The 20,893-nt window shown below is 39.5% G+C and overlaps 8 protein-coding genes across 11 annotated transcripts in view; 2 read left to right on the top strand and 6 right to left on the bottom strand.

Annotated features, from left to right (window-relative positions):
• The window catches only part of LOC122611651, a 43,549-nt gene that overhangs the window by 11,276 nt on the left and 11,380 nt on the right, over window positions 1–20,893 (top strand). For all 4 annotated transcript variants that reach the window (XM_043784892.1, XM_043784893.1, XM_043784890.1 and 1 more), the window contains exon 3: window positions 3,316–3,435. The gene's annotated coding sequence lies outside the window, so the exon portion shown is untranslated. The remainder of the gene's footprint in view (window positions 1–3,315; window positions 3,436–20,893) is intronic.
• Window positions 2,486–3,045, top strand: LOC122611662. Its single transcript, XM_043784907.1, has one exon. It carries the CDS (start codon window positions 2,611–2,613, stop codon window positions 2,932–2,934), a length of 324 nt encoding a protein of 107 aa, XP_043640842.1. The 5' UTR covers window positions 2,486–2,610; the 3' UTR covers window positions 2,935–3,045.
• On the bottom strand, window positions 4,815–5,444 carry LOC122611656. Its single transcript, XM_043784900.1, has 2 exons — window positions 5,052–5,444; window positions 4,815–4,994 (listed from the first exon to the last, which is right to left on the bottom strand). Exons 1-2 carry the CDS (start codon window positions 5,442–5,444, stop codon window positions 4,815–4,817), a joined length of 573 nt encoding a protein of 190 aa, XP_043640835.1.
• Window positions 5,633–6,391, bottom strand: LOC122611657. The gene is made up of 3 exons (XM_043784902.1): window positions 6,257–6,391; window positions 5,859–6,182; window positions 5,633–5,785 (listed from the first exon to the last, which is right to left on the bottom strand). The coding sequence occupies exons 1-3, from the start codon at window positions 6,329–6,331 to the stop codon at window positions 5,633–5,635; spliced, it is 552 nt and encodes a 183-aa protein (XP_043640837.1). The 5' UTR covers window positions 6,332–6,391.
• On the bottom strand, window positions 6,618–7,215 carry LOC122611661. Its single transcript, XM_043784906.1, has 2 exons — window positions 6,838–7,215; window positions 6,618–6,773 (listed from the first exon to the last, which is right to left on the bottom strand). The coding sequence occupies exons 1-2, from the start codon at window positions 7,213–7,215 to the stop codon at window positions 6,618–6,620; spliced, it is 534 nt and encodes a 177-aa protein (XP_043640841.1).
• On the bottom strand, window positions 8,471–9,087 carry LOC122611658. Its single transcript, XM_043784903.1, has 2 exons — window positions 8,686–9,087; window positions 8,471–8,632 (listed from the first exon to the last, which is right to left on the bottom strand). Exons 1-2 carry the CDS (start codon window positions 9,085–9,087, stop codon window positions 8,471–8,473), a joined length of 564 nt encoding a protein of 187 aa, XP_043640838.1.
• LOC122611660 lies at window positions 9,466–10,066 on the bottom strand. Its single transcript, XM_043784905.1, has 2 exons — window positions 9,680–10,066; window positions 9,466–9,621 (listed from the first exon to the last, which is right to left on the bottom strand). Exons 1-2 carry the CDS (start codon window positions 10,064–10,066, stop codon window positions 9,466–9,468), a joined length of 543 nt encoding a protein of 180 aa, XP_043640840.1.
• On the bottom strand, window positions 10,566–11,273 carry LOC122611659. The gene is made up of 2 exons (XM_043784904.1): window positions 10,893–11,273; window positions 10,566–10,721 (listed from the first exon to the last, which is right to left on the bottom strand). The coding sequence occupies exons 1-2, from the start codon at window positions 11,271–11,273 to the stop codon at window positions 10,566–10,568; spliced, it is 537 nt and encodes a 178-aa protein (XP_043640839.1).

Here is a 20,893-nt window from a genome sequence, read left to right as displayed (position 1 = left end):
ACAGATAGCTAGCTTGAAGTTTTGGCTTGTTAAAATAAATCTCTAGGGCTTAATTCTAAATATGGCCAAGTCGTATGAAACTTTTCTCATTTAAAATGAAATTCTTATAGCAAATAAACTTATCAGCATATAACCTTGCCCAACCCTTTCAAACACAAATAAATTGTGTTAACAATATCTTATTTTATTTCTACTAAACACCATGATGTTTTAAAGATACATTTTTGTTATACAACTGCCTCACACCTGCCAAAGGCTTGGAAAGGCTGTCAAAACGTTTGCCACTCTTGTCTATGCCACAAGGAGGTAAGTAAAATTCCGGGGCAATTCCCCACGAGGACCCCCTCCGATTCCTCATCCTTGTGGCAATCAGTAGCTGGCTATTTTCTCACCTGGCCACTTGGCGCTTAGACATGGCCCGCTGCTGGTTAGTTGGCATTTAATGGCATTTGACACTCTTCACCGTGTCTGCAAGCAAAAACATCACGAGCAAATCCAAAATGGATGAAAAAACTGAGAGGGATGTTATATTGTCAAGTAACCAGACCGTGAAATACCTGGTACTTTTAGTCTTTTAGCACGGGGAGAATATTTTGCTAAAATATTATATATTTATATTCATTTATAAACTTAAGATATCCTGTATGGATATCCAGATGTCCTGTATGTTAATCCAGAGCCAGAACGACAGGAGCTTCATCAATGAATATGGTTAATATATTTAACAGAAAGGCAATACGCCCGTGAGAACACCGTGTAGAAGAAAACAGGATAAGGGAGAGTAAAATAGAATGGAAATATTGATAGGAAAATCAATAGAAAGCGGCAGAGGAGATAGAAGGACAGCCAGCAGGCTACTTGGAGCCGGGCGAGCACTTGCCTAATGAAGTTGTTCCTTAAATCGGGAGAGACATCGACGAAGGACCACGGAGCCAGCGAGGAGTAAAAAAAGGAAGCGCTTTCTGGGGTCCCCGGACAACAGCAATAACAACATCCATGCACTTAATGCTCTTGTTTGCTTAACTTTATTTGAAGTCCTGCCCTTGCTTACTTTTCCCATACTCTGCATCCCCATATGTACATACATACTCGTATAAGCCAAAAGCCACGCAATCTGCCTCTGCCATGGCTTTTGTCTATGCCATATGTACAAATGCAGGAAATGTAATTTGTAGACAGCAGAAAATGGCGATTAGAGGCGACCACTGATTTGCGATTACTGATTTTATCTACGAAATGCGAGCCTTGTCACTGGTTTCTGGTCTCTTGAATTACAGCAGCTTCAGTTACAGTACAATTTTTAAATTATTTGTCATGCTCAATTTGCCCGTATAACATTTTGTGCATGGCTGCTGGCTGGCAAAGAGTATTAAATTATTCAGGTCTTACGTACTCTAACTTTAGCTGCTGTCCTTCTGGCTGGGCTTGTTATTGTTTTCGAGCGATGACTACGTTGTTTACAAATGAACGCAGCTTACGCAGCACGAATGGCAGCACAAGGACCTTTTCTGCCCGCCACATGCTGACCACTGGCTCCCAGACAAAAACGAAAAAAAAGAAAGAGGAAAAGGGCGAAGAAAAAGGGGGGCTTATGCGAAAGCAGGACATCATTTTGCTGGTCTCGAGTGTAATGCATTTAGCGGTAAGCGGTGAGCGGTGGCACGGAAAATATTCGCTCTGCCGATATGGTTTCGCCTGGCACCGAATACTTGGCTTATTTTGCGGTCAAATTAATGCAGCTGCAGGAGGCAGGACGGCCAGGATGTCTGCAACTCGTTCACGGTGCATGTATTTTTAATTAATTGCAAGGCCCCCCCATCTCCCCCAAGGTAACAGGAGCTGAGTTCGCCCGGCCATCGCATGCCATTTCGTCCTCCCATGTGGTCAGCCCCGCCCCTCGTCCTTCCTTGGCCCGTTCGTGTCCGTGTTGCTCCTGGTTTCTTGCCTCCTGGAAGGAGTGTGCCTGTGTGCGGGCACTCCTGGCACAATAATAGGTTTACTTCCACTTTTTTGCAGTATCCTGCATCGGCGATGCTACCAGAAATGTCGATTTCAATTATGGAAGACATGAATTAATTATGGCCTTTAACTTAAGTAATTGATTTAAATTAGTTATTATATTGAGCAAGTCGAATTTGACATTCAAGCAACATTATAAAAAAAATCTCTTAAAAGTTCTTTGAGATATTTATATATACATATATTTTAAGACGATTTTATAAAAGTTGTAGTTATATAAGAGCATTTTACAGTCGCATAGCGAAGGTTAAACACTTTGTTATCACCATTTTTTCCCATATGACCGCAAGTTACCAGCAGCGCTACATCATTTGCGGTTAATTGTAATTAAAGTTCAGTGGTATGCTCCAAAGCACACACGTTGCCCCTGCCGCCGGCAAACTTTTCCGGGTGGCCACCGCAAAATTCTGAACCATATCACATCCTGTGCGAGCTCAGCATTTCGTGCTCATGATGTCATAAGTAACGCAAACAATTTGAAATACTTCGATACGCAGCACACATATGTACGCATGTACGTATTCATAGATGTCATTTGGAAAACCAAATTTCTGTGACGACAATCGACTAGAACGGAGATTATAAGCAAGAATGCCGGAAACGAAACCCAAGACGCACTGCCGTCCCAGCAATGGTCACGACAACGCGGAGGAGTCCGACGTCCGTCTGACTGGCCATCTGGTCACCCCAAGGAACCTCCAACTGCACCCCCGCCCACAGCGCCCACGTCCGCCGCGAGCTCGTCCAAATGCCACCGGCTTTTCGGCCAACCAGGAGGTGCGGCTAAAAGCCGGCGACATGCGCGTGGCCCGGCTGCAGATCAATCTCTCCCAGCTGCGCACCGCCATGGAGGAGTCGAGCAAACAGCTGAAGGACCTCTGCCAGGAGATGCGGCTGAATGTGGATGCTGAGTGAGGGGTCCTGCAGTTTCAGTCAAATATCCTGGGGAATTCGCTTGCAAATGCAAAACCATTCAGCTTAGGAAGTGCCAAATTTAAGTGTTTACGGTGAAATGCAATTAATAAGAAAAACTGTATATGAATTAGTGTACGATTCTAAATTAGATGTTATTTTTCTTCCTCATTCAAAGAAAATGTTTTCTGTTGGGTCTTAAAAATAAAAGTTTGGACCTGATTCATAAAGCAACGTTTGGTAACAGGAAAAATAGATATAACAAATAAGCAATCTACTAGTCCATAGAAACCATTACCACACATACGAGTATTTGTGAATTCACCAATGACCGAATTATGACAATCAAAATACTAACGAATTAAATTCCGCTTCTCATTGCAGACTGCATGGATCCCATGTCAAATTCATTTATGAGTTCTAGCACTACAACAAACGAAGCTCGTTCGAAGCCCACCAAAAAGCATTTGGCTGTTGTTCCACGAAGTCAACAAAGAGAGACAGGTATGTAGATATATGATGATATACTCGTATGTACTGCGACGAGTTGCATTCATATGCTAATATGTGTATGAATGTGTGCAGTGCCTGCTTTCTCATAATTCCCGGGCCCCAAATCCCTTTCGCACTTGGGAATTTGGTTGGGGAAAGCTTGATGGCTTGATTTAAATTAAAAATTTATTGCATATTTTTTTGCTCCACCCATCATTGCATATTGCCCCTGTGTGTGTGTGTTTGTGTGTGAGTGAGTGTGGGCCCAGGAAAAAATGTGCAAGTTTGTATTTAAAAATATATATATAAATATATATATATATAGGTAGGTATACGTATTCGTTCGTGTGTGTGTATAAATTAAATTTGTGTGCGCCTTTGAACGCGCACAGGACGAACAACCGGCAACATGCATGAACATGCCATGAACTCGAATTTCCAACGCCAACGGGTTAAGGATGTCCTGGCCTGGGGAAAACTGAAAGATATGTGGGCATAGTCAGTGGGTAGCAGGGCGTTTCAAAACGAAGGTACTGCATGCATATGTACATATGTATGTATGTACAATATACCGAAAGGCAAAAGCAAAGGAGCCACGGTGGGTGCCCTCCGCTGAGTTAAGGGTCTGGCGGTCTGGCACTTCAGCAACCGTTTTGATTACTCGCATGTTTTCGCGTGCAACTAAATTAGCGCACGTGTAATCAAGTTCTTTTCGCTGAAAAACAACGAAAAAATATGGAAAATGTACATTGAGGCTTGTGTGAGCGGGAAACCCTCTTTCTTTCCCCCCATTGCACACAAAGACTCCATCCATTAACCTCCTGGTGCCCTCGACTTGGCGCTCATATTTGTGTGTGACGTTCGTTGTCGGCAGGATGTTTAAAATAAAGTAATTGATGTCCCCTTGGATGACGTATTTTGCGAAAAGTGCATATTCGTCCATAAATCATTTCATTCGTGCCATAAATTATTCAACGAAAGTCTGTGTCTAACAATTCAGAGTTCTTCTTGACTCCAGTAATTCGAACTACTTTTATTTTTAGGGAACACGTATCGCCCATTTATCTAAAACTGCAAGTTTTGTAATATAACTTATTTGTTGCAGGACGTGAAAACAAGTGGCGCCCCCGTGGGGACATTATGAAAAAACTTTGTTTATTATCAGCATTTATCGTAGCTCTCCACCAAAATCTACCTTTTTTGATTTAATAAACAAATTAATACAGACATCAATTTATCCAGGCACCGTATGTGCATATATGTATATGTATTTCCATATATAATAATGACTATGTTGCATATATCTTAGGTATGAAGGAATATGTATATAAATAAGCTTGCCCTTTAAAACAAACAAATTGTTTGCAAAGGATAATTACATTGTTAATCCATCATTCTAGTACTTTAAATGGGTCAGTTGAATACGGCACAATTTGTCCCTTTGAGATGACTCGAGCCATCAGTTTTCGATTTGTGTAATACTCAATTAGGGATCGGAATTTTCCGAGGGGTACAAACGAAGGGAAATCCTGCTCGTTCATCGTCAGGTTCTTAACTTCATAGTTCACATTCTGTGGTGGAATAAAGCACATAAGTTATTTTGACACTTACTAGGGATAAATACTCACAGCTCGAAAGGGACACTTAAATTTTACAGTTGAATGTTTTTTCAAATTTTGTACGTACATATTGAACAATCGGTTCTTGTTAGCATTTTCCAGAATGTAACATCCATCAAACTCAACATCATATAATTTCATTTTCTGTTTGCTGTTGTTCAGCTTCCAAAAATCCAGAGCGGCATGCACGGCTACATTGTCAACCGTGCGTTTGAAAATATGACTCGAGTCCATATAGGTGCGATTGTCCACTTGGTAGGCCTTACACTCAAATTTTTCGTACACAGCTGTATCCAATTGTGTAATGTTAACTTCTTCGATGTAAACTCGAAAGTTTCTATCCTCGCATCTCATGCATTTCAATATGAGAATGGAGCCGCAGATTAAAAGCCAATAATTCATGACTGCTGTTAAATCAGAACTGGTGACCGACTTATAATCCAATGAATTTATAAAAATGAACATTACTTTTTCAAAGCATTTAAAGTAATGGTTCTGTTTTGTTACTTTATTTAATGGCCAATAAAGTATGGAAACCATTCTATTAATTGTTGTAGTTAACTTTATTTTAACTCATTTTTACGGTCCGTTCAGCGGCGAACTACACGACCATGGATGGTTAATTGTATTGCTCTTCGTTTCTTAATGTATATGTTGCAGTCCGAAGTAAAACTCATTTCCGGCGCATAGCTGGGTATTAGCTTTGAGTTGATGGTAAATTCATTAATAAAATACCTTTTGTTCTTAAATAAAAGTTTTTAAATATAAAAGACGATCAATAAAATTAGACGATAATGAATAAATGATTTTACTTACCATTTTAAATGGACATTGCAGTGGAAAATTCGAAACTCGTCGCAGCTCATCGGCAATCATCTTATACAAAAAGTGTGAGTGTAGAGCTGCTAATGCCTGACAATAGTCCATTTCCGATGCAGTATAGTTGATTATGGCTGAGCCTTGCTTGAAAGAAAATACGTAAACTCCTCTGATGTCATTTGCGTCGTTTCTTAAGGAAAAATCAGCGGAATATGATTTTGATCCGGAACTTGGTGATTTCTTATGTAAATGGCAGCTAAGGTTCTGGACAATTTCTGGTGAATGATTGGGACACTCAATTTTTGTCATAATGGCTTCCATCTTTTAGATTAATAATTTATAATAATTTTAAATTAATAATTTCTACGTTAAAATATGTTTTCAAATATACAAACCCTTGCACAGACATAAAAGCCAATGGATGTATAGAAAACGGTAAGAACCACTGGTAAATTCCTATTACATTTCATTTTGGAGAGCAATGTGTTATGACTGCACAAAAAACGTCGAGCTCTGTCAAAAGCGGTGGGATTTTGTCGAAGGAGGAAAAATAATGAGTTTTTGATCTGTTTTTAAATTTTACAGTATAATTGAGACATCCAAATTCCAGATAATGACTAAGCAATTACATGAACATCTAATGATCCATTATTCAATATTGAATATTACTGAACATATTAAATATTACTACAAACTAAAAGACTTCATCAATACATGTTGTTATTTAAGCTTAGAAATTTTGAAGTGAAAACATTCTTATAGTCTGGGTATAACTTTTCCGTGGGTAATGAGACGTGTTGCTAAAGTTTGATTTAAATAAAATTCGGTCAGGGATCGGAACGTTCCAAACGGCACGAATGAGGGCAAATCTTGTTCGTCAAAATAAAGATCTTTCACGGTGTAGTTGAAGTTCTAAGAAATGATAGGATATCTTTCTATAATATTGTTATTAATCTTTAGTAGCATCAACACATACCGCCTTGAATGGACACTCCAAGTTGGAAAATTTTCTAAAGTGTTTTGAGTATAGGTTCACTAAACGATTCTTTTGAAAACTTCCGATCACGAGGCAGGCATCTAATCGACCTTCGTATAACTTCATTTCCTGACCATTTGGCTTAAGGAAAGTCACTATGTTTCGAACATCCACTTTGGCGACTTCACGATTTAATAGCATATGACAATTTACATAGCTGCGGTTACTGATTTGTTCGACGTCGCAACTCAATTTTTCGACGGTCTTAGTATCCAAAATCTTAGTGCTGATGTGATCAAGGACTATTCGAAAGCTTCGCTGCTCTGAGCTCACGCAGCTAAAAAGTAAGAAACTGTGAAGGAAAAATAAAGTTTCCATGTCAAACCTCTATACTGCAATGCTTGAACCCTATTCAATGAATATTTTTCCAACCGAATAACCAAATTATTTCAGAGAATTCTCGAATTATATTTTGCCTAAATAACTGTGTATATAAAAGCTATCTATAATTATCATTCATTATGTTCCTTGTAATCGACTGTCGAATTAAATTGCTAGCTACAAGCAAATCATTTAAATTTAGCTTGTTAATAACAATACAAACAAGAGAGAACGCTATAGTCGAGTTCCCCGACTATCTGATACCCGTTACTCAGCTAGTGAAAGTGCGAAGGAGTCTTCAGCACTGACAGTTTTTGGCGGTTTGTGGGCGTTAGAGTGGGCGTGGCAAAAAGTTTTTTGGCAAATCGATAGAAATTTAGAAGACTAATACAAAAATGAAAAAATATCAAAACATTTTTAAAAAGTGTGGGCGTGGCAGCTTTGGGCGGTTTGTGGGCGTCAGAGAGGGCGTGGCAAAAAGTTTTTTGGTAAATCGTTAGAAATTTACAAGACTAATACAAAAATGAAAAAATATCGAAACATTTTTCAAAAGTGTGGACGTGGCAGTTTTGGGCGGTTTGTGGGCGTTAGAGTGGGCGTGGCAACATGAATCGACAAACTTGCGCTGCGTCTATGTCCCTGGAGTCTGTATGCTTAATCTCAACTTTCTAGCTTTTGTAGTCCCTGAGATCTCGACGTTCATACGGACGGACAGACGGACGGACAGACGGACGGACAGACGGACGGACAGACGGACGGACAGACGGACGGACAGACGGACATGGCCAAATCGACTCGGCTACTGATCCGGATCAAGAATATATATACTTTATATGGTCGGAAACGCTTCCTTCTGCCTGTTACATACTTTTCAACGAATCTAGTATACCCTTTTACTCTACGAGTAACGGGTATAAAAAGTTGAAAATGTCTATTAAAGCTTTCTCTTTTTTAAACTTGTTCCCTAATTGTGAGTTTGGTTAGTTTTGAAGAGCTTTTTAAACTTTTTTATAAAGAGCTTTTTAAACCATTACTCTATTTACAATTGTTGCTTATGATAAGCATACATATGTACATTTTACACGTTTGTTTGAATTTTTTAAAATATTAAATCAACATTTTGTCATTTTGGAAGGAAGAAACATTATAGTAAAAATTCAATTTCGGGGGTCTTTTCGATGCGAATACAAAAAGCGCCCCGAATTGTTTTCTAATATTTCTGATTTCATTTTCAACATCAATGATGTCATTTTCAATTTGTCTTGTAAGAAAGCACTTTTCCTTGCGTCACGATTCGCAGTGCCAATCGCTCTTGTGTAAAATATTCGGTGACAGTCCGAAATTTACCCAAAGGAACAAACGGAGGAAGATCCTTCTCGTCCATATGCCAATTTGTCAGGGTATAGTTGAAATTCTAAAAAAATATTTCTTATTACATATTATTGAGAACAGTATGTGTTTCCTCACCATTTTTAAAGGACAAGTTAGATTTCCATGTACGTGCTTTTTGAAACTTTTCACGTAAATTTTAAACAATCCATTCCGATGAGAAGTTTTTAGGAATTGACATGCATCCAAACGACCATCATAAAGTTTTATTTTCTTTTGGTTAGTGGTCTTCCAAAAATCCATGGTTGTGTGCATTATTATATCCTCCACATCCGAATTCACTATCATCTCGCCGTTGACGTAACTCCGATTGTTCAGATTAACGATTCGGAAATCTATATGCTGAATCAAATCGCGCACCTTATATTTAACTGAAAACTCTTCCATCTTTATTCGAAAATTGCGCTCCTCACACTTTAAGCAAATGTGGGAGCTAAACCACAAAAGCCAAAACAAAGTAGACGTGGCCAACGCTCTCATTTTAATGACGGTCGACTGCGATTGGCAAGTTGAGGGCACATATGTATATGGAATTATAGAATTATTCAGAAAACCAGCCAATTAAGAACTCGTTGTTTGATAATAAAATAATTAGTTTAGTTTTAGTAGAAAGAAAAATACATCCTGTCCGGGTTATTTCAATAGGTATTCTTTTATTATGCTTTAAACATAATAAAAAAGTGATTTTGATTAAAATTTTGTACGTATAAAGTGGGTTGAGTAAAATATTGTTGTGCGTTGATTATGTATTTAAAATGTATTGATATGACAACGGCGTGTTCTCTAAGCTGGCTATTATTTATTATTTTATGTGACGGTCAAACCTTTGGGATTTTAATGGACCATTCTAGCAAAGGCTTATGATTTGGGCAAAATTCCCCCATGTGCTACAACACGTATTATCAATCGTTGTTGATTAAAGTATTCAGTGACCGTACGGAATTTGCCAACAGGAACAAAGTGTGGTAGCTCCTCTTCATCCAAAAACCAGTCATCCATTTTGTAGGTAAAATTCTGGAAAAAATAATAGCTTTACATCAAGTTGTATTGTAATTGATTAAATAAAACACACCGCTTTAAAGGGACACGTCAAAATAACGTTGGCGTGTTTCTTAAAGCTCTTCACAAAGATGTAGAACAGTTTATTTTTGTTCATAGTTCGAAGTACGAGACACCCATCCACTCGAACATCGTACAACTTCAATTTAGTTTTGGCATTCGGTTTCCAAAACTCCATTGATGAACGAACATTCAAATCTGCGACTTCCTTTTTCAGTATCATCTCGGCGTTGACGTAGCTTCGATTACTCGCCTGAAACAAATAGCAATCCATCTTCTCAAACACATCTGGCGCCTTATACTTGATCACAAACTCATCAAAGAGAATCCGCAAACGATTTTGACCCTTAGCCAAGTCCATGAGCAAGTATAGTGCACAAAGGAAATACAACGTTTTCATCTCTATTGTTTTTACTAAAATGCCTTTTGGAGATTCTATTCAACGCGCATATGTATATCTATTCACATATGTATTTAACTTTTTGTTTAATTAAAGATGGTTTCCAATGATATTATTTCAATAATGATGAAAAATGCCAGACAATTTCAATTTGAAGTCATTATTGCTGATGTTTGAATATTGCTGTATTATTGCGTTTGTTGAAGCGTTGAAATTAAACACCAATCGAATGGACATGCCTTATTATTAAATAAAATATGCAAAGAAATATAATGTAATAATTCGGATAATCATAATGGGCTTGCCAAACATTAGTATAATATATTCCAACGCTGCCAGAGTCATACATATTTAAATTTATGAACCATATTTGCCATGTCTGCGGATTGGTTAATGTGACTGCAATTATCACAGTAATCGAACCGAATCCCCAATATGAAAATTATTTTCGGCGTTGCACTCAATTTGTATTTATTTTATTCAAAAGTTATTATTACTGCTAACGCTTGGTGAGCAAGTGTCCATCAATTTGCATGTGAGCCAATAGTTTTGATTGGTGCTTAAAGGACATTCTCAAGCGATAAGTGCACTCCGGCAGTAGATCTGGTAGCACGGCTTCGTCGATGTAGGCCCTGTGCAGGGTGTAGTTAAAATTCTGAAAACAAAAAGGATTCAATTAAAATGAAGTAGAAAGGCCAATAGTTTGGGAAGGTGCTCAACATGTAAAGCAGGTTCATTGAGTTCCGAAAAGCGTGCTACAATTTTGAGATGTATTTTTACAACTAATGTAAATTCATATTCCATTTACGGATTACTTTCAACTCACCGGCCGAAGTGGGCACTTGGGCTTGGTATTCAGGAACCCCGCATAGTTGTTGTACAGCAATCTGATAAACTTATTCTTATAACCATTGTTGAGGACCGAACAGAAGTTGAGCTGAACATTATAAAGGCGCAGCTCCGGCCGTTGAGGACGCGTGATGTCCATTGACGAAAGCAATGTTAGATCATTCACCAATCGACTAATCATCATATGGCCAGACAGATAGCTGCGATTACCATCCTGTTCGACCAGCGCTCTCTGGGACAGGAACAGGTCTTGGTCGTCGGCAGTGAAGGTGAAGCGATCCACGTATACCACATGGGCACACAAAGAGCAGTTGATCAGCGAGCTGAAAACGAGAAGACGCAGCTTGTGGAAAGACATTTGGAAGACGCTTGACTTGGCCACTGGATTACTGACTGGCAACGAAACAACTACTAATGGGGGATTCCATTGTGCTCGTAATTATGAGCTGACGGAGCAAAGCCTAATGGCTTTTTAAATGGTGTCGTCTGGTCTAAATTGCCGCAATCTCTCAATATGTCAACAATACGTATTCATATACACATAAATAATTTTTTCCATGTTACTTTTTTCTTCGTTCTTTTTGGGTCTTTGAGTCGCTTTCAGATGTGCAAAAAAAGTGTATATGCTTGCACTCAAAAGTAAAATGAAAATGTTTCACGTATGGAAAGATTGAGTTGAGAAGGCGGCTAAGTACACAAAAAGAGTAAAAAAGAAAGGCATCAAAAAAAAGGGGGGAAAAGAAAGCGAAACCCTAGTTTCTCGACCATAATGGTACTCATTATTAATGAGTGTATGAGGTATGAAACTTATACATGGTAGGGAAATGCAAACATCAGGTTGAGCCTCCTCTTAAAAATAATTAGTACGGAATTAACATGTGCTGTGCTTAAATGTCTTAAAGTTTCAAGAACATCTTATACATTTAAAAAGCTTCTTTTTCTTTAAAGTTTTTTATGATTTGCTTTAAATTAGTTTTCAAATTATGGTAGTTTGTGCAACCTTGATACTTGCAACAATTGTTTGGTTCTTAAATACCATTTGTTACTTGACTACTAAGTACTTGCATGTCGAATGCACCCCTTCATAGCTCGCCGTGTTCGGGGCCCAAAACGCGACCCCAAGGATGTCAACAGAAATGTTAATAACACCAGCACACCAGCGCTAGCCAACCGACTGCAGCTGGAAGGATTCAAGGATGGGCCTGGCGACAAGGATGCAGATGGGCTGGATTGCCTGCCTGGCTACCAGACCAACAGCCCAACAGCCCGAGCAAAAACAGTGGCCTTAGAACAGAAAACAGAGAAGCAAAGCGCACCGGAGTGGAGAAGTGGAGTAGTGGAGTGGTGCACGGCAAAGTGAGGCGGAGCAAAGACGAGCCGGGCAGCGCAAGCGGCCCAGTCGAGTGTAGTTCAAACATCACACCTACCGTCTGGGATCTGGAGAGTCTCGACTCGTCTCGTCTGCGGATGGTGCTGTGGTCCATATTATGTAAACATTTGCCGGGCTTAAATCTTTATTATTATTTTCTTTTTTCGTCGCCTCCTGTGCGTTGCCTCCTGTGCATCCCAGCTGGTTGCCTCGTGGAGTGCGTGTGGGTGTTTGCTATCTTTGTTCACGGCATTGCGGATGCCTAGCTCAGCGATCTCAATCGGAAATGTGTGCAACTTTGCATGACACAACGGAGAGAAGTGCATTTGCAACATCATCTTTGGCTCGCTCAGTCGTACACCCAAAATAACCAATTTTCACTTTTTACCAGTTTCGATTCTAGCTCGTTCTTGGTCATAACTAACAAAAGGAAGAAGAATAGTTTTTTATTGAAAATACTGTATTGCTACCATATAATTTGTTTGTTCAATTATCTGCCGCACTTGACTGAATATTAGAAATCAATATCCTTCGGTGTAATACACGTGCTGCGCTGCGGAACTCGATGACCTGTTCTTTTCCTCGTGAAGAAAACAAACTAATTTTCCCATTTTCATATACCAATTTCCCTAAGTGACCAATTTGTCCCGTGTGCAATTAACACAACCCATCTGTGCTCATGGGCGACGGGAAAATTCTTCTAATGGCCAGCGTGTGCTTGGTAGAAAACTGCAAAGATTGTTGCGTTGCATTTTAAATATCGAGGTGTTATATTATGCAAATTTGTGCAATTTTCATTCATGCCTGCATATATGTAGCTCTGATAAAACCACAGTGCTAGACCATAATTAGTCTTTGTGAGCGTGTGAGGCTCATTTCGTATGCAAATTGCAGTCGATTGGTTTCGCATTACATAATTAATAATTTAACGAGAATGCTTGTCAATCACACGCAGGACTACGCCCACCAAGAAACCATCACAAAGGATGGGACATTCGAAACTCAAAGCACATTTCTTGCGGTTTAGTTGCAAAATGTATGGAAAGAATGTAACTCTGTAAACTAGAAACTAGAAAATTCATTTAAAATGCCCATTTTAGGGCAAACTTTAAGCCTGACGCACTGCAAAGTTCTAAAAATATGGCAAAGCAAATATAACATTTATGCCGGAATTTGCTTACACTGAATCTTCGACTTGTGTGTCTTGTACACAGATAGGCAAGATGGCCTTTGGTCTACGTACATATATATGTAGATATATGTACGTAGATACCAATATCTGCGTCACTGCCGATGCTTTGGGCCTATTTGTGCAATCAATAAATTTTACAGTCGAGTGCACAGGTGGTGGCATCAACAATTTACGCATCTAGGGGGCGCCTGCAGTTGGCACCAAATGGGAGTGGCAGCCGAGGAGATGAAATTCCGTTTGTCGAAGGCAAATTTATTAACATTTTCCGATCATTTTCCGCTCGTTAAACTGTTTCTCTCGTTCCAAAGCCAATAAACAAAGTTGAAAGTTGAAATATTCCTTTTGATTGAACTATTCTGAGTGCAATTATATTCGAACCATTTAAATATTTATTAGCTAATAACTACGGCCAAAACAAGCATTACAGCTGTGGATAAAATCGGTTTGCAGCTGAGTATTCAGTGCCGCACCAAAAATACACCGTCTCTGCAGACACTCGTTAAAAATCACTTAAAATTCCATCATCATAAATTTGTCAAAAAATGTACTCACTTGCTGTGAGCGTTTGCGGAGCTTCAACGTGTCGACATTGATGCTGTATTTTGTCTACTATCGCACTCCCTTCCTCTTTTGGGATTAGTTTTCCGACCACCACAATGCTCTTTATATTCCATGCACAACTGTCTCCTCAAATTCCGCGGAAATTATTGTATCAAATTGCCCTGCCAAGGTCGTACGAATGTTAAACTTTCAGTGGTTTTAATACGTTTTAAATTCTGGTTTGTTGCTGGAAAACAGAACATTGAAAAAATGTGATAGCAGACTTATTTGCGAATTTAATCAACATTTTTGGTTAGCAGTACATTTTCCATGAATGTGAATTCGAGTTTAAAAAAATATTATACGTGTAGTTCGTGCGCTGAAAAACTTCTTGAAGACAAATGAGCTTTTCTTTAAGACCGTTCGCCGTCTAAGTTTTCTTATGACAACCTTTAGTTTATTACTTTTGGTTTATGTTTTCGTCAGTTGGCCGAATGTTTTATTTTAGCGGCCGTCGCAACAGCAGGGGGCAACTTCCATGGGGCACACACACACACATATACTCGAAACCCCGAATTTAACAGCTTTTTGTGGCAAGGTCTTTTTGGCCATGGCTCCATGGTGACTTCAATTTTTGGCAACGGAACGCAGCACAAAGTTGCTGCAACGGCAAAAAGCGAAGAAGAACCGAACGAAAAACTCACCCAAGGCAAAAAGGCAATAACAAAATATTATTATCAGAATCATTCATCATGTGGCTGCAGGCAATAAATTTCGGGGCTAGCTCCCAAATGCAACAACAACCATGTCAGGCCCAGTAGAAGAATAACTACAATAATTGTAGCAGTTGTAGGTAGCTACATACACAGCTATAGTAGGAAGGTAGGTAGGTAGATACTTGGGCTTTTGGCTAACTGTTAATAAATCGCAGTGCCAGGCAACACAGTTAGCACAGTTAACTGTGGGCAACAGCAGCTGCTGATGTGGCGCCACCTTCCCCACCCAAAGTACCACCCCCTCCCTCCGCCGCCCATCTGAACTCCGCCGCAGACGCATAAAAGTTCGGGGGCTTAGCCCCGAAACGAACTTTAACTTTAAGCGAGGCGTGGCCAGAGCTATAAAGCATTAACATAAAACTCCCAAAAATACAAAAGACCGAGGGGAAAAATGGCAAGACGAAATGAAAATAGTTACTGCTAAGAATTTCCTCTGCTTATTTTTTTAGGAGGCAGTCAGCTGCTCAGCCAAGCTGTAAATTTGCGCATTAGTTAAATGATTTCAATCTATTCCGAGTTTTTGTTCATTTTGTTCGACAACGAACGAAAGAAAATGAGTTTAAAGCATTTTAAAGATCGGAAAATGCATGAAAATGTATGTACAAAGTGAATTTAAGAACTTGACTAGTATGGATTTTACAATTGTTTTAAACGAACTAAGCTCATAGCAATATGTATGGTATTTAGCAGAAGAGTTGCTGTTCTGATTAAATATTCTAAATCGTGTTGTGCATAATGCCACAACTTCCCTTGCGTGATAATAATATCATACTTGCACTACTTTTCTATTAACGTCTATAAATAAGTGAGTCCGTATAATGATATGGTTGAATCTGCACAAAGGGTAGTACATGCATATAATGATTATTAACATGACTTGTAGAATACTTTGGGAAGGTTCAAATTAGTACATATATTGGTAGATATCGAATACAATTACATATGTGTACAAGTATGGAATGTCGGTTCGAACATATAGATGTCTCCCAAACGTAAATATTTATCGATTGTCTTAAAACTTTGACCTTGTGAAGTGTCAACCTTGACTGTCGAACCACCATAGTTTTGCGCCAATCGAGCGTCATTATCGTTTACTCTCAGTGCAGTCAACATGTCGAGTTTCGTGCCGAATAAAGAGCAAACGCCGACAGTGTTAATTTTCTGTTTTCATTTGAAGAAAACAGCAGCGGAATCGCACCGAATGCTTGTTGAAGCCTTTGGCGAACAAGTACCAACTGTGAAAACGTGTGAACGGTGGTTTCAACGCTTCAAAAGTGGTGATTTTGACGTCGACGACAAAGAGCACGGAAAACCACCAAAAAGGTACGAAGACGCCGAACTGCAAGCATTATTGGATGAAGACGATGCTCAAACGCAAAAACAACTCGCAGAGCAGTTGGAAGTAAGTCAACAAGCAGTTTCCAATCGCTTGCGAGGGATGGGAAAGATTCAGAAGGTCGGTAGATGGGTGCCACATGAGTTGAACGACATTTCATACTTGTACACCTGGTAATTGTCTGTTTCAGAAGATGTACGTATTTTTAGTTCGTTTGAAAGGTACTTCAAGAGTAGTCTGCATACCTATAATATTTAAATGGTCCTAACTAACACTTGGCTTCCTCTCATTTGCAAGTGCAACTACTCCAGTTCCTCTTTGAGACACATTTTGCAAATTGCATTTCATTGTTCCACTTCCTTGGCAGCCAGTCCCGTTCTCATTTGCAGTCATTATTATGGTCAAAGTAAACGAAATCGTCATCTCCACAGTGCCCAGCATCATAATCAATTCAGTTGGAAAATGCATTTCCCCTGCATTTCCCCGTTTGGCCAACCACTCCATGCACCACTGTGATACCCGCGCTCATCGTTATTCTCTTTGCCACTTGTTTGATAAATAATTGTCCGACGTTTAGTAGGTACATACTACACCATAAACATGCAAACTTAAGAGCACATTGTGCATAGTATTCTCGTGCCAGTGCAAAGCTGGTGACCACATGCTGGGCTCCCCAGTATTGCCGCTCCACCTCGTCTTCCTTTGGCTAACGGCATTGGGGCAACCGCATAGCTATAGTGGCCATAAGCTAGGCCATGTACTTTGAAAGCCCCATCGCTGAGCCCTGACCACATCATTGAATGCGAAATGCAAAATGCGAAATGCAAAATGCGAAATTCGAAATGCAGAAGCGGCGTAATTGCCACCGCATCAGAGACCCAAGCTGAAACCAATAAACCAGCACACGTCGATTAGTTGCACATGAGTGCGGCAACATCGGGCCTGGTCGTCAGGTGGTCGAAGCCACTTTTCCACCTCCGAATTTCACCCTCGTTACTGCGGCTGCTGGCTGGCCAAGACTGACGGACGTCGGAGCTACAGCTACAGCTACAGACAGTAAGACCATTTAAGCCACGTCTTAAGCACGCCGGCTTTGGACCTCTACGGTCGCATTCATGTGCAGCTAAACAGCTTTTTTGCCTTAGAACGTCCATTGAAAACTTAGTTAAAACATGTATCTGGAATTCTCTTTATCTTTACTAAAACAAGTGAGAACGCTATAGTCGAGTTCTCTGTCTAACAGATACCTGTGCAACTCGATAACAATTTGGAAAAAAAAGAATAATAAAATTTAAAAGTCTAAAAAAGTCGAGGCGTTTATACGGACAGATGAACATGGCCAGATCAACTCGGCTAGTGACCCTGATCAAGAATATATATACTTTATATGGGCGGAAACCCTTAATTGTATCTGTAATATACTTTTCAACGACTCTAGTATACCCATTAACTCCAAGAGAAAGGGGTACAATAACCATTTAAATATACTACTGTCATGCTGTTGCGTGCACAGCATGTTAATATCCCAGTATTCATTGCTCAGTAGTATAAATGTATAATTCCTTCATGACATCCATTTAAGTAATGTAAAAATATAATCTTTTGGAAACTAAAGTAAGCTCCACATGCATATGTAGATTAAATTTCTAAAACAACAAAATGCATTCATGTTTCTTATCTTTGTGGCAGTGAAGGCCCTTTAAATATACAAAAATTCTTAATTGTTGATTCATTCATTCGATTAAATTTTCAAGAAGGTTCTAATTGTGTACATTTGCAGGGATCCTGTTAATTTTTTTTGTTAATTTTTTTCTTGTGAACGACTTAGATGTCGATTCTTCTGAGCAAAGTGTTTGACCCAAGTTAACCCAAAGTGTTGACCCATGTTAGCCCAAGCTTTGCTTTAACCGACAGTCCGACAGTGTCGCCTCTCTTAAATGGATGTCGAAGAGGAGGAGAGGCGGAGTCCGTGGGGGTGAGGACAGAGGCGTATACTTGCCCCATCGCCCCCAATAGAGCACAGTCTCTACGGCTAACCGAGCCCAACTAACCGGCGATTGTCCATTTGGTATCGATGAGGAGCGCCTTCACCGCATTCCATGCCGCTGAAAAGCGGAGAACGGCCATGAATTTTGCATTTTCAGTTCGCTCGTATTTTTAGCTGGGTCCGTCCTCTGTGTGCGGTGTTGTGCTGGGCAGGCAGGCAGGCCTGTGATTCATCAAAAGTGCGGCGACAGCTGACAGGCCGACAGCTACGCATAGAAATGAATTATACAAAAAGTGGGCAGACAATGGGCCAACACCCCTTGGGGAAACACCTGAGGCGGCGGCTAGGAAGACGCGAATTCCGCGCGATTATATTTTATTAGTTGAACCCGCAAACCAGTTGACAAAAGCCAACGAACGTCGGCCGCAAGAACAAACTGGATATCAAATTGATCGAAATGACCGAAAACCGTATGCCCTTTTAATATATCTGTGCATCATTTAAAAAGTATTATCACTCTAAATGCTTGAGCTCAATTGAATAGCATTTTAAACTTTCTGTAGTATCCAATCAGGAAATATGTATTAACTGAAAATATAACACGATGATCATATGGTATCATGCCTCTGCCTGAATGAAGGTAGCTAAATTCGTAAATAAGACTTTATATGATCATAAATCAAAAGATTAGAGTTTGTTATCTACATTCTCTTAAAGATAGATCATTCTTATTAACCACATCAACGTCATTTCTGAGCTTTGATATGTGGCTGTACTCCGCTCTTTGATCTTCATGCATAAGTGCATTACCAACCCATTTCCTTATATTCACACGATTACATCAGTTCTATACGGCAATTAATATTATATTATTTTTGTTCGCCGATAAAATGCATTCAAGGTTGAATCCAAAGTATAATGTACATGCAGTTATTTCGATTCGAAAATCGCCCACGCCTTTCGAGTCGAGGCCTAAATACTCTTCTATCTAAAAGAATTCAATCGACAGTTTTGCACATGTCATAAATCATGAACATTACTAAGAGGTAACAGCTGGTGCTTGGACTATTCTCCCAAGTTTTTTGAAACACAAGTGTTCAAAAAGGAGGGAAAAAACATGATGAACACTCCGGATACAAAGGAGTCCACACACATTTTATTTTTTTATAGCATATGCACATCTGCTTCCGACTATAAGTACTTTTATATTGTACAAAAATACATATGTGACTACATAGATATGTGCTGACATATGTACGTACATATGTACGTACAGAATTTTGCAGATCGTTCAACTCAATTTTGATAGTTTCAATAGAAAAGCTTGGCATAGCAACCCCGAAAAATCAAACATTGTATGTAGATCGCTTGTTCTGCTTCGTCATGCCTACGAAATTACACTGAACAAGTTTTCCCATTGCACTAAAAATAAATAAAGCATTTTTCAATGTGAATTTTGGTATGTGAATTGTGAAAAGCCTCGTCTATCAAGTATGTTTTTTTTTTGGAAGTTAAGAACATAATACTTGCAACTCTTGAACTGAATAGATTATCATTCCTTCAGCACGACTATTGTAAAATTGTCTGCTGTGTATGAGCCACATGCTGAAACGTTTGCAACACTGTTTTTAGGTTTTTGGCTTGATGCCTTCTGGCATTTAATTCCCCCGGTCGAATGGTTTGCCAACATTATGACAAAGTTATGATACTCTTTCCTGGGAAAGCACATAAAAAGAGCCAGGCCACGAAAGGAAAACAAAGCAGCAAATAAAGCAAAACACCAACAAAAACCAAAAACGTGCTGAACAATGAGTGCTACGAGTGGCGAAACAGTGGTGGAGTTGTGGGGGTCTTTGGATTGATTCCCTGTGAAAATCAATACCGATCTAGGTTTCACCATATCATTGTTTCAATTAAAATTTCTTCATATTCAAATGCTTGTTTATTAAAATGTAATCGATTTGTAATCGAACTGATTTAATTTAATTTAAAGAAATCATTCTACGCCTCCCCAAATTAAATTATCTATGGGTGTCCATGTGAGTTAAAAGACGGCCACCCCCCTCACGCTATTCCCATCTCTCTCGCTCCCCATTCATCTCGCTCACTCTTCTAACAATCGCGCCGATTACGCTGTCGCATAACGTTTGAAGATGACGCGCGGTTGTTGTTTTTGCTGCCAGCGCCAGACGAACTGGCTCTGCTTTCTACGCTGTTGCACGAGGAGTGGGTGGTGGCGGGGGGTGGCGAAGTGGGCGGGGGGCGGGCGACAGCTGAAAAGGTGCGGCGACATTGAACAAGCCAACGAACGAACGGGCGAGTGAGAGAGCTGAGTTTCTGATAACGTCGTCATCGTCATCGCAATTTTAATTTATGCACAACACACGCACAACCAGCTCACACACACAAGCGCACACAGAGCAACCATCTCAATTACGATGGAGATTTTTTTTTGCTAAAGCTCAACATCTTTTTACACATTTTGCAATTGTTGTTGTTGTTACACTTGGATTCGGGGTATACGAACTCTGCTAAAAGGTTTGCACAGCTGCTTGTTTAGTTTATTTAGTTGATCATTTGATTAGAGCAACAATGCTAAACAATTAAAACTGTATGTGTCGCATAAATATTTAAGTATACAAAAAGACCTACTAAGAAACTCGTAAAACTAAAATTAGATGAAATTTCTAAAAATCAATTAAAGCGAATATACATATACATATTTTGAATATGACTTCTAGGAAGCACTGCATTTATTCTTTTTAAGTTTCCATCAAA

The sequence above is a fragment of the Drosophila teissieri genome, chromosome 2L (assembly GCF_016746235.2).
Source record: "Drosophila teissieri strain GT53w chromosome 2L, Prin_Dtei_1.1, whole genome shotgun sequence".
NCBI lineage: Eukaryota > Metazoa > Arthropoda > Insecta > Diptera > Drosophilidae > Drosophila > Drosophila teissieri.
Note: the sequence above shows the minus strand (reverse complement) of the source record. Positions and strands in the feature narration are given on the sequence as shown.

What these genes read in the sequence shown, in the direction of transcription:
- LOC122611661 (XM_043784906.1), bottom strand. Translation starts at nt 7,215, where the DNA reads ATGGAAACTTTATTTTTCCTTCACAGTTTCTTACTTTTTAGCTGCGTG. An exon ending in TGGAGTGTCCATTCAAGGCG is followed by an intron (nt 6,774 to 6,837) that starts GTATGTGTTGAT and finishes ATCATTTCTTAG; the next exon opens with AACTTCAACTACACCGTGAA.
- LOC122611659 (XM_043784904.1), bottom strand. Translation starts at nt 11,273, where the DNA reads ATGTCTTTCCACAAGCTGCGTCTTCTCGTTTTCAGCTCGCTGATCAAC. An exon ending in CCAAGTGCCCACTTCGGCCG is followed by an intron (nt 10,722 to 10,892) that starts GTGAGTTGAAAG and finishes TTTTGTTTTCAG; the next exon opens with AATTTTAACTACACCCTGCA.
- LOC122611656 (XM_043784900.1), bottom strand. Translation starts at nt 5,444, where the DNA reads ATGAATTATTGGCTTTTAATCTGCGGCTCCATTCTCATATTGAAATGC. An exon ending in TTAAGTGTCCCTTTCGAGCT is followed by an intron (nt 4,995 to 5,051) that starts GTGAGTATTTAT and finishes ATTCCACCACAG; the next exon opens with AATGTGAACTATGAAGTTAA.
- LOC122611660 (XM_043784905.1), bottom strand. Translation starts at nt 10,066, where the DNA reads ATGAAAACGTTGTATTTCCTTTGTGCACTATACTTGCTCATGGACTTG. An exon ending in TGACGTGTCCCTTTAAAGCG is followed by an intron (nt 9,622 to 9,679) that starts GTGTGTTTTATT and finishes TATTTTTTCCAG; the next exon opens with AATTTTACCTACAAAATGGA.
- LOC122611657 (XM_043784902.1), bottom strand. Translation starts at nt 6,331, where the DNA reads ATGAAATGTAATAGGAATTTACCAGTGGTTCTTACCGTTTTCTATACA. An exon ending in GCTTTTATGTCTGTGCAAGG is followed by an intron (nt 6,183 to 6,256) that starts GTTTGTATATTT and finishes TTAATCTAAAAG; the next exon opens with ATGGAAGCCATTATGACAAA. An exon ending in TGCAATGTCCATTTAAAATG is followed by an intron (nt 5,786 to 5,858) that starts GTAAGTAAAATC and finishes CTTTTATTTAAG; the next exon opens with AACAAAAGGTATTTTATTAA.
- LOC122611662 (XM_043784907.1), top strand. Translation starts at nt 2,611, where the DNA reads ATGCCGGAAACGAAACCCAAGACGCACTGCCGTCCCAGCAATGGTCAC.
- LOC122611658 (XM_043784903.1), bottom strand. Translation starts at nt 9,087, where the DNA reads ATGAGAGCGTTGGCCACGTCTACTTTGTTTTGGCTTTTGTGGTTTAGC. An exon ending in TAACTTGTCCTTTAAAAATG is followed by an intron (nt 8,633 to 8,685) that starts GTGAGGAAACAC and finishes ATATTTTTTTAG; the next exon opens with AATTTCAACTATACCCTGAC.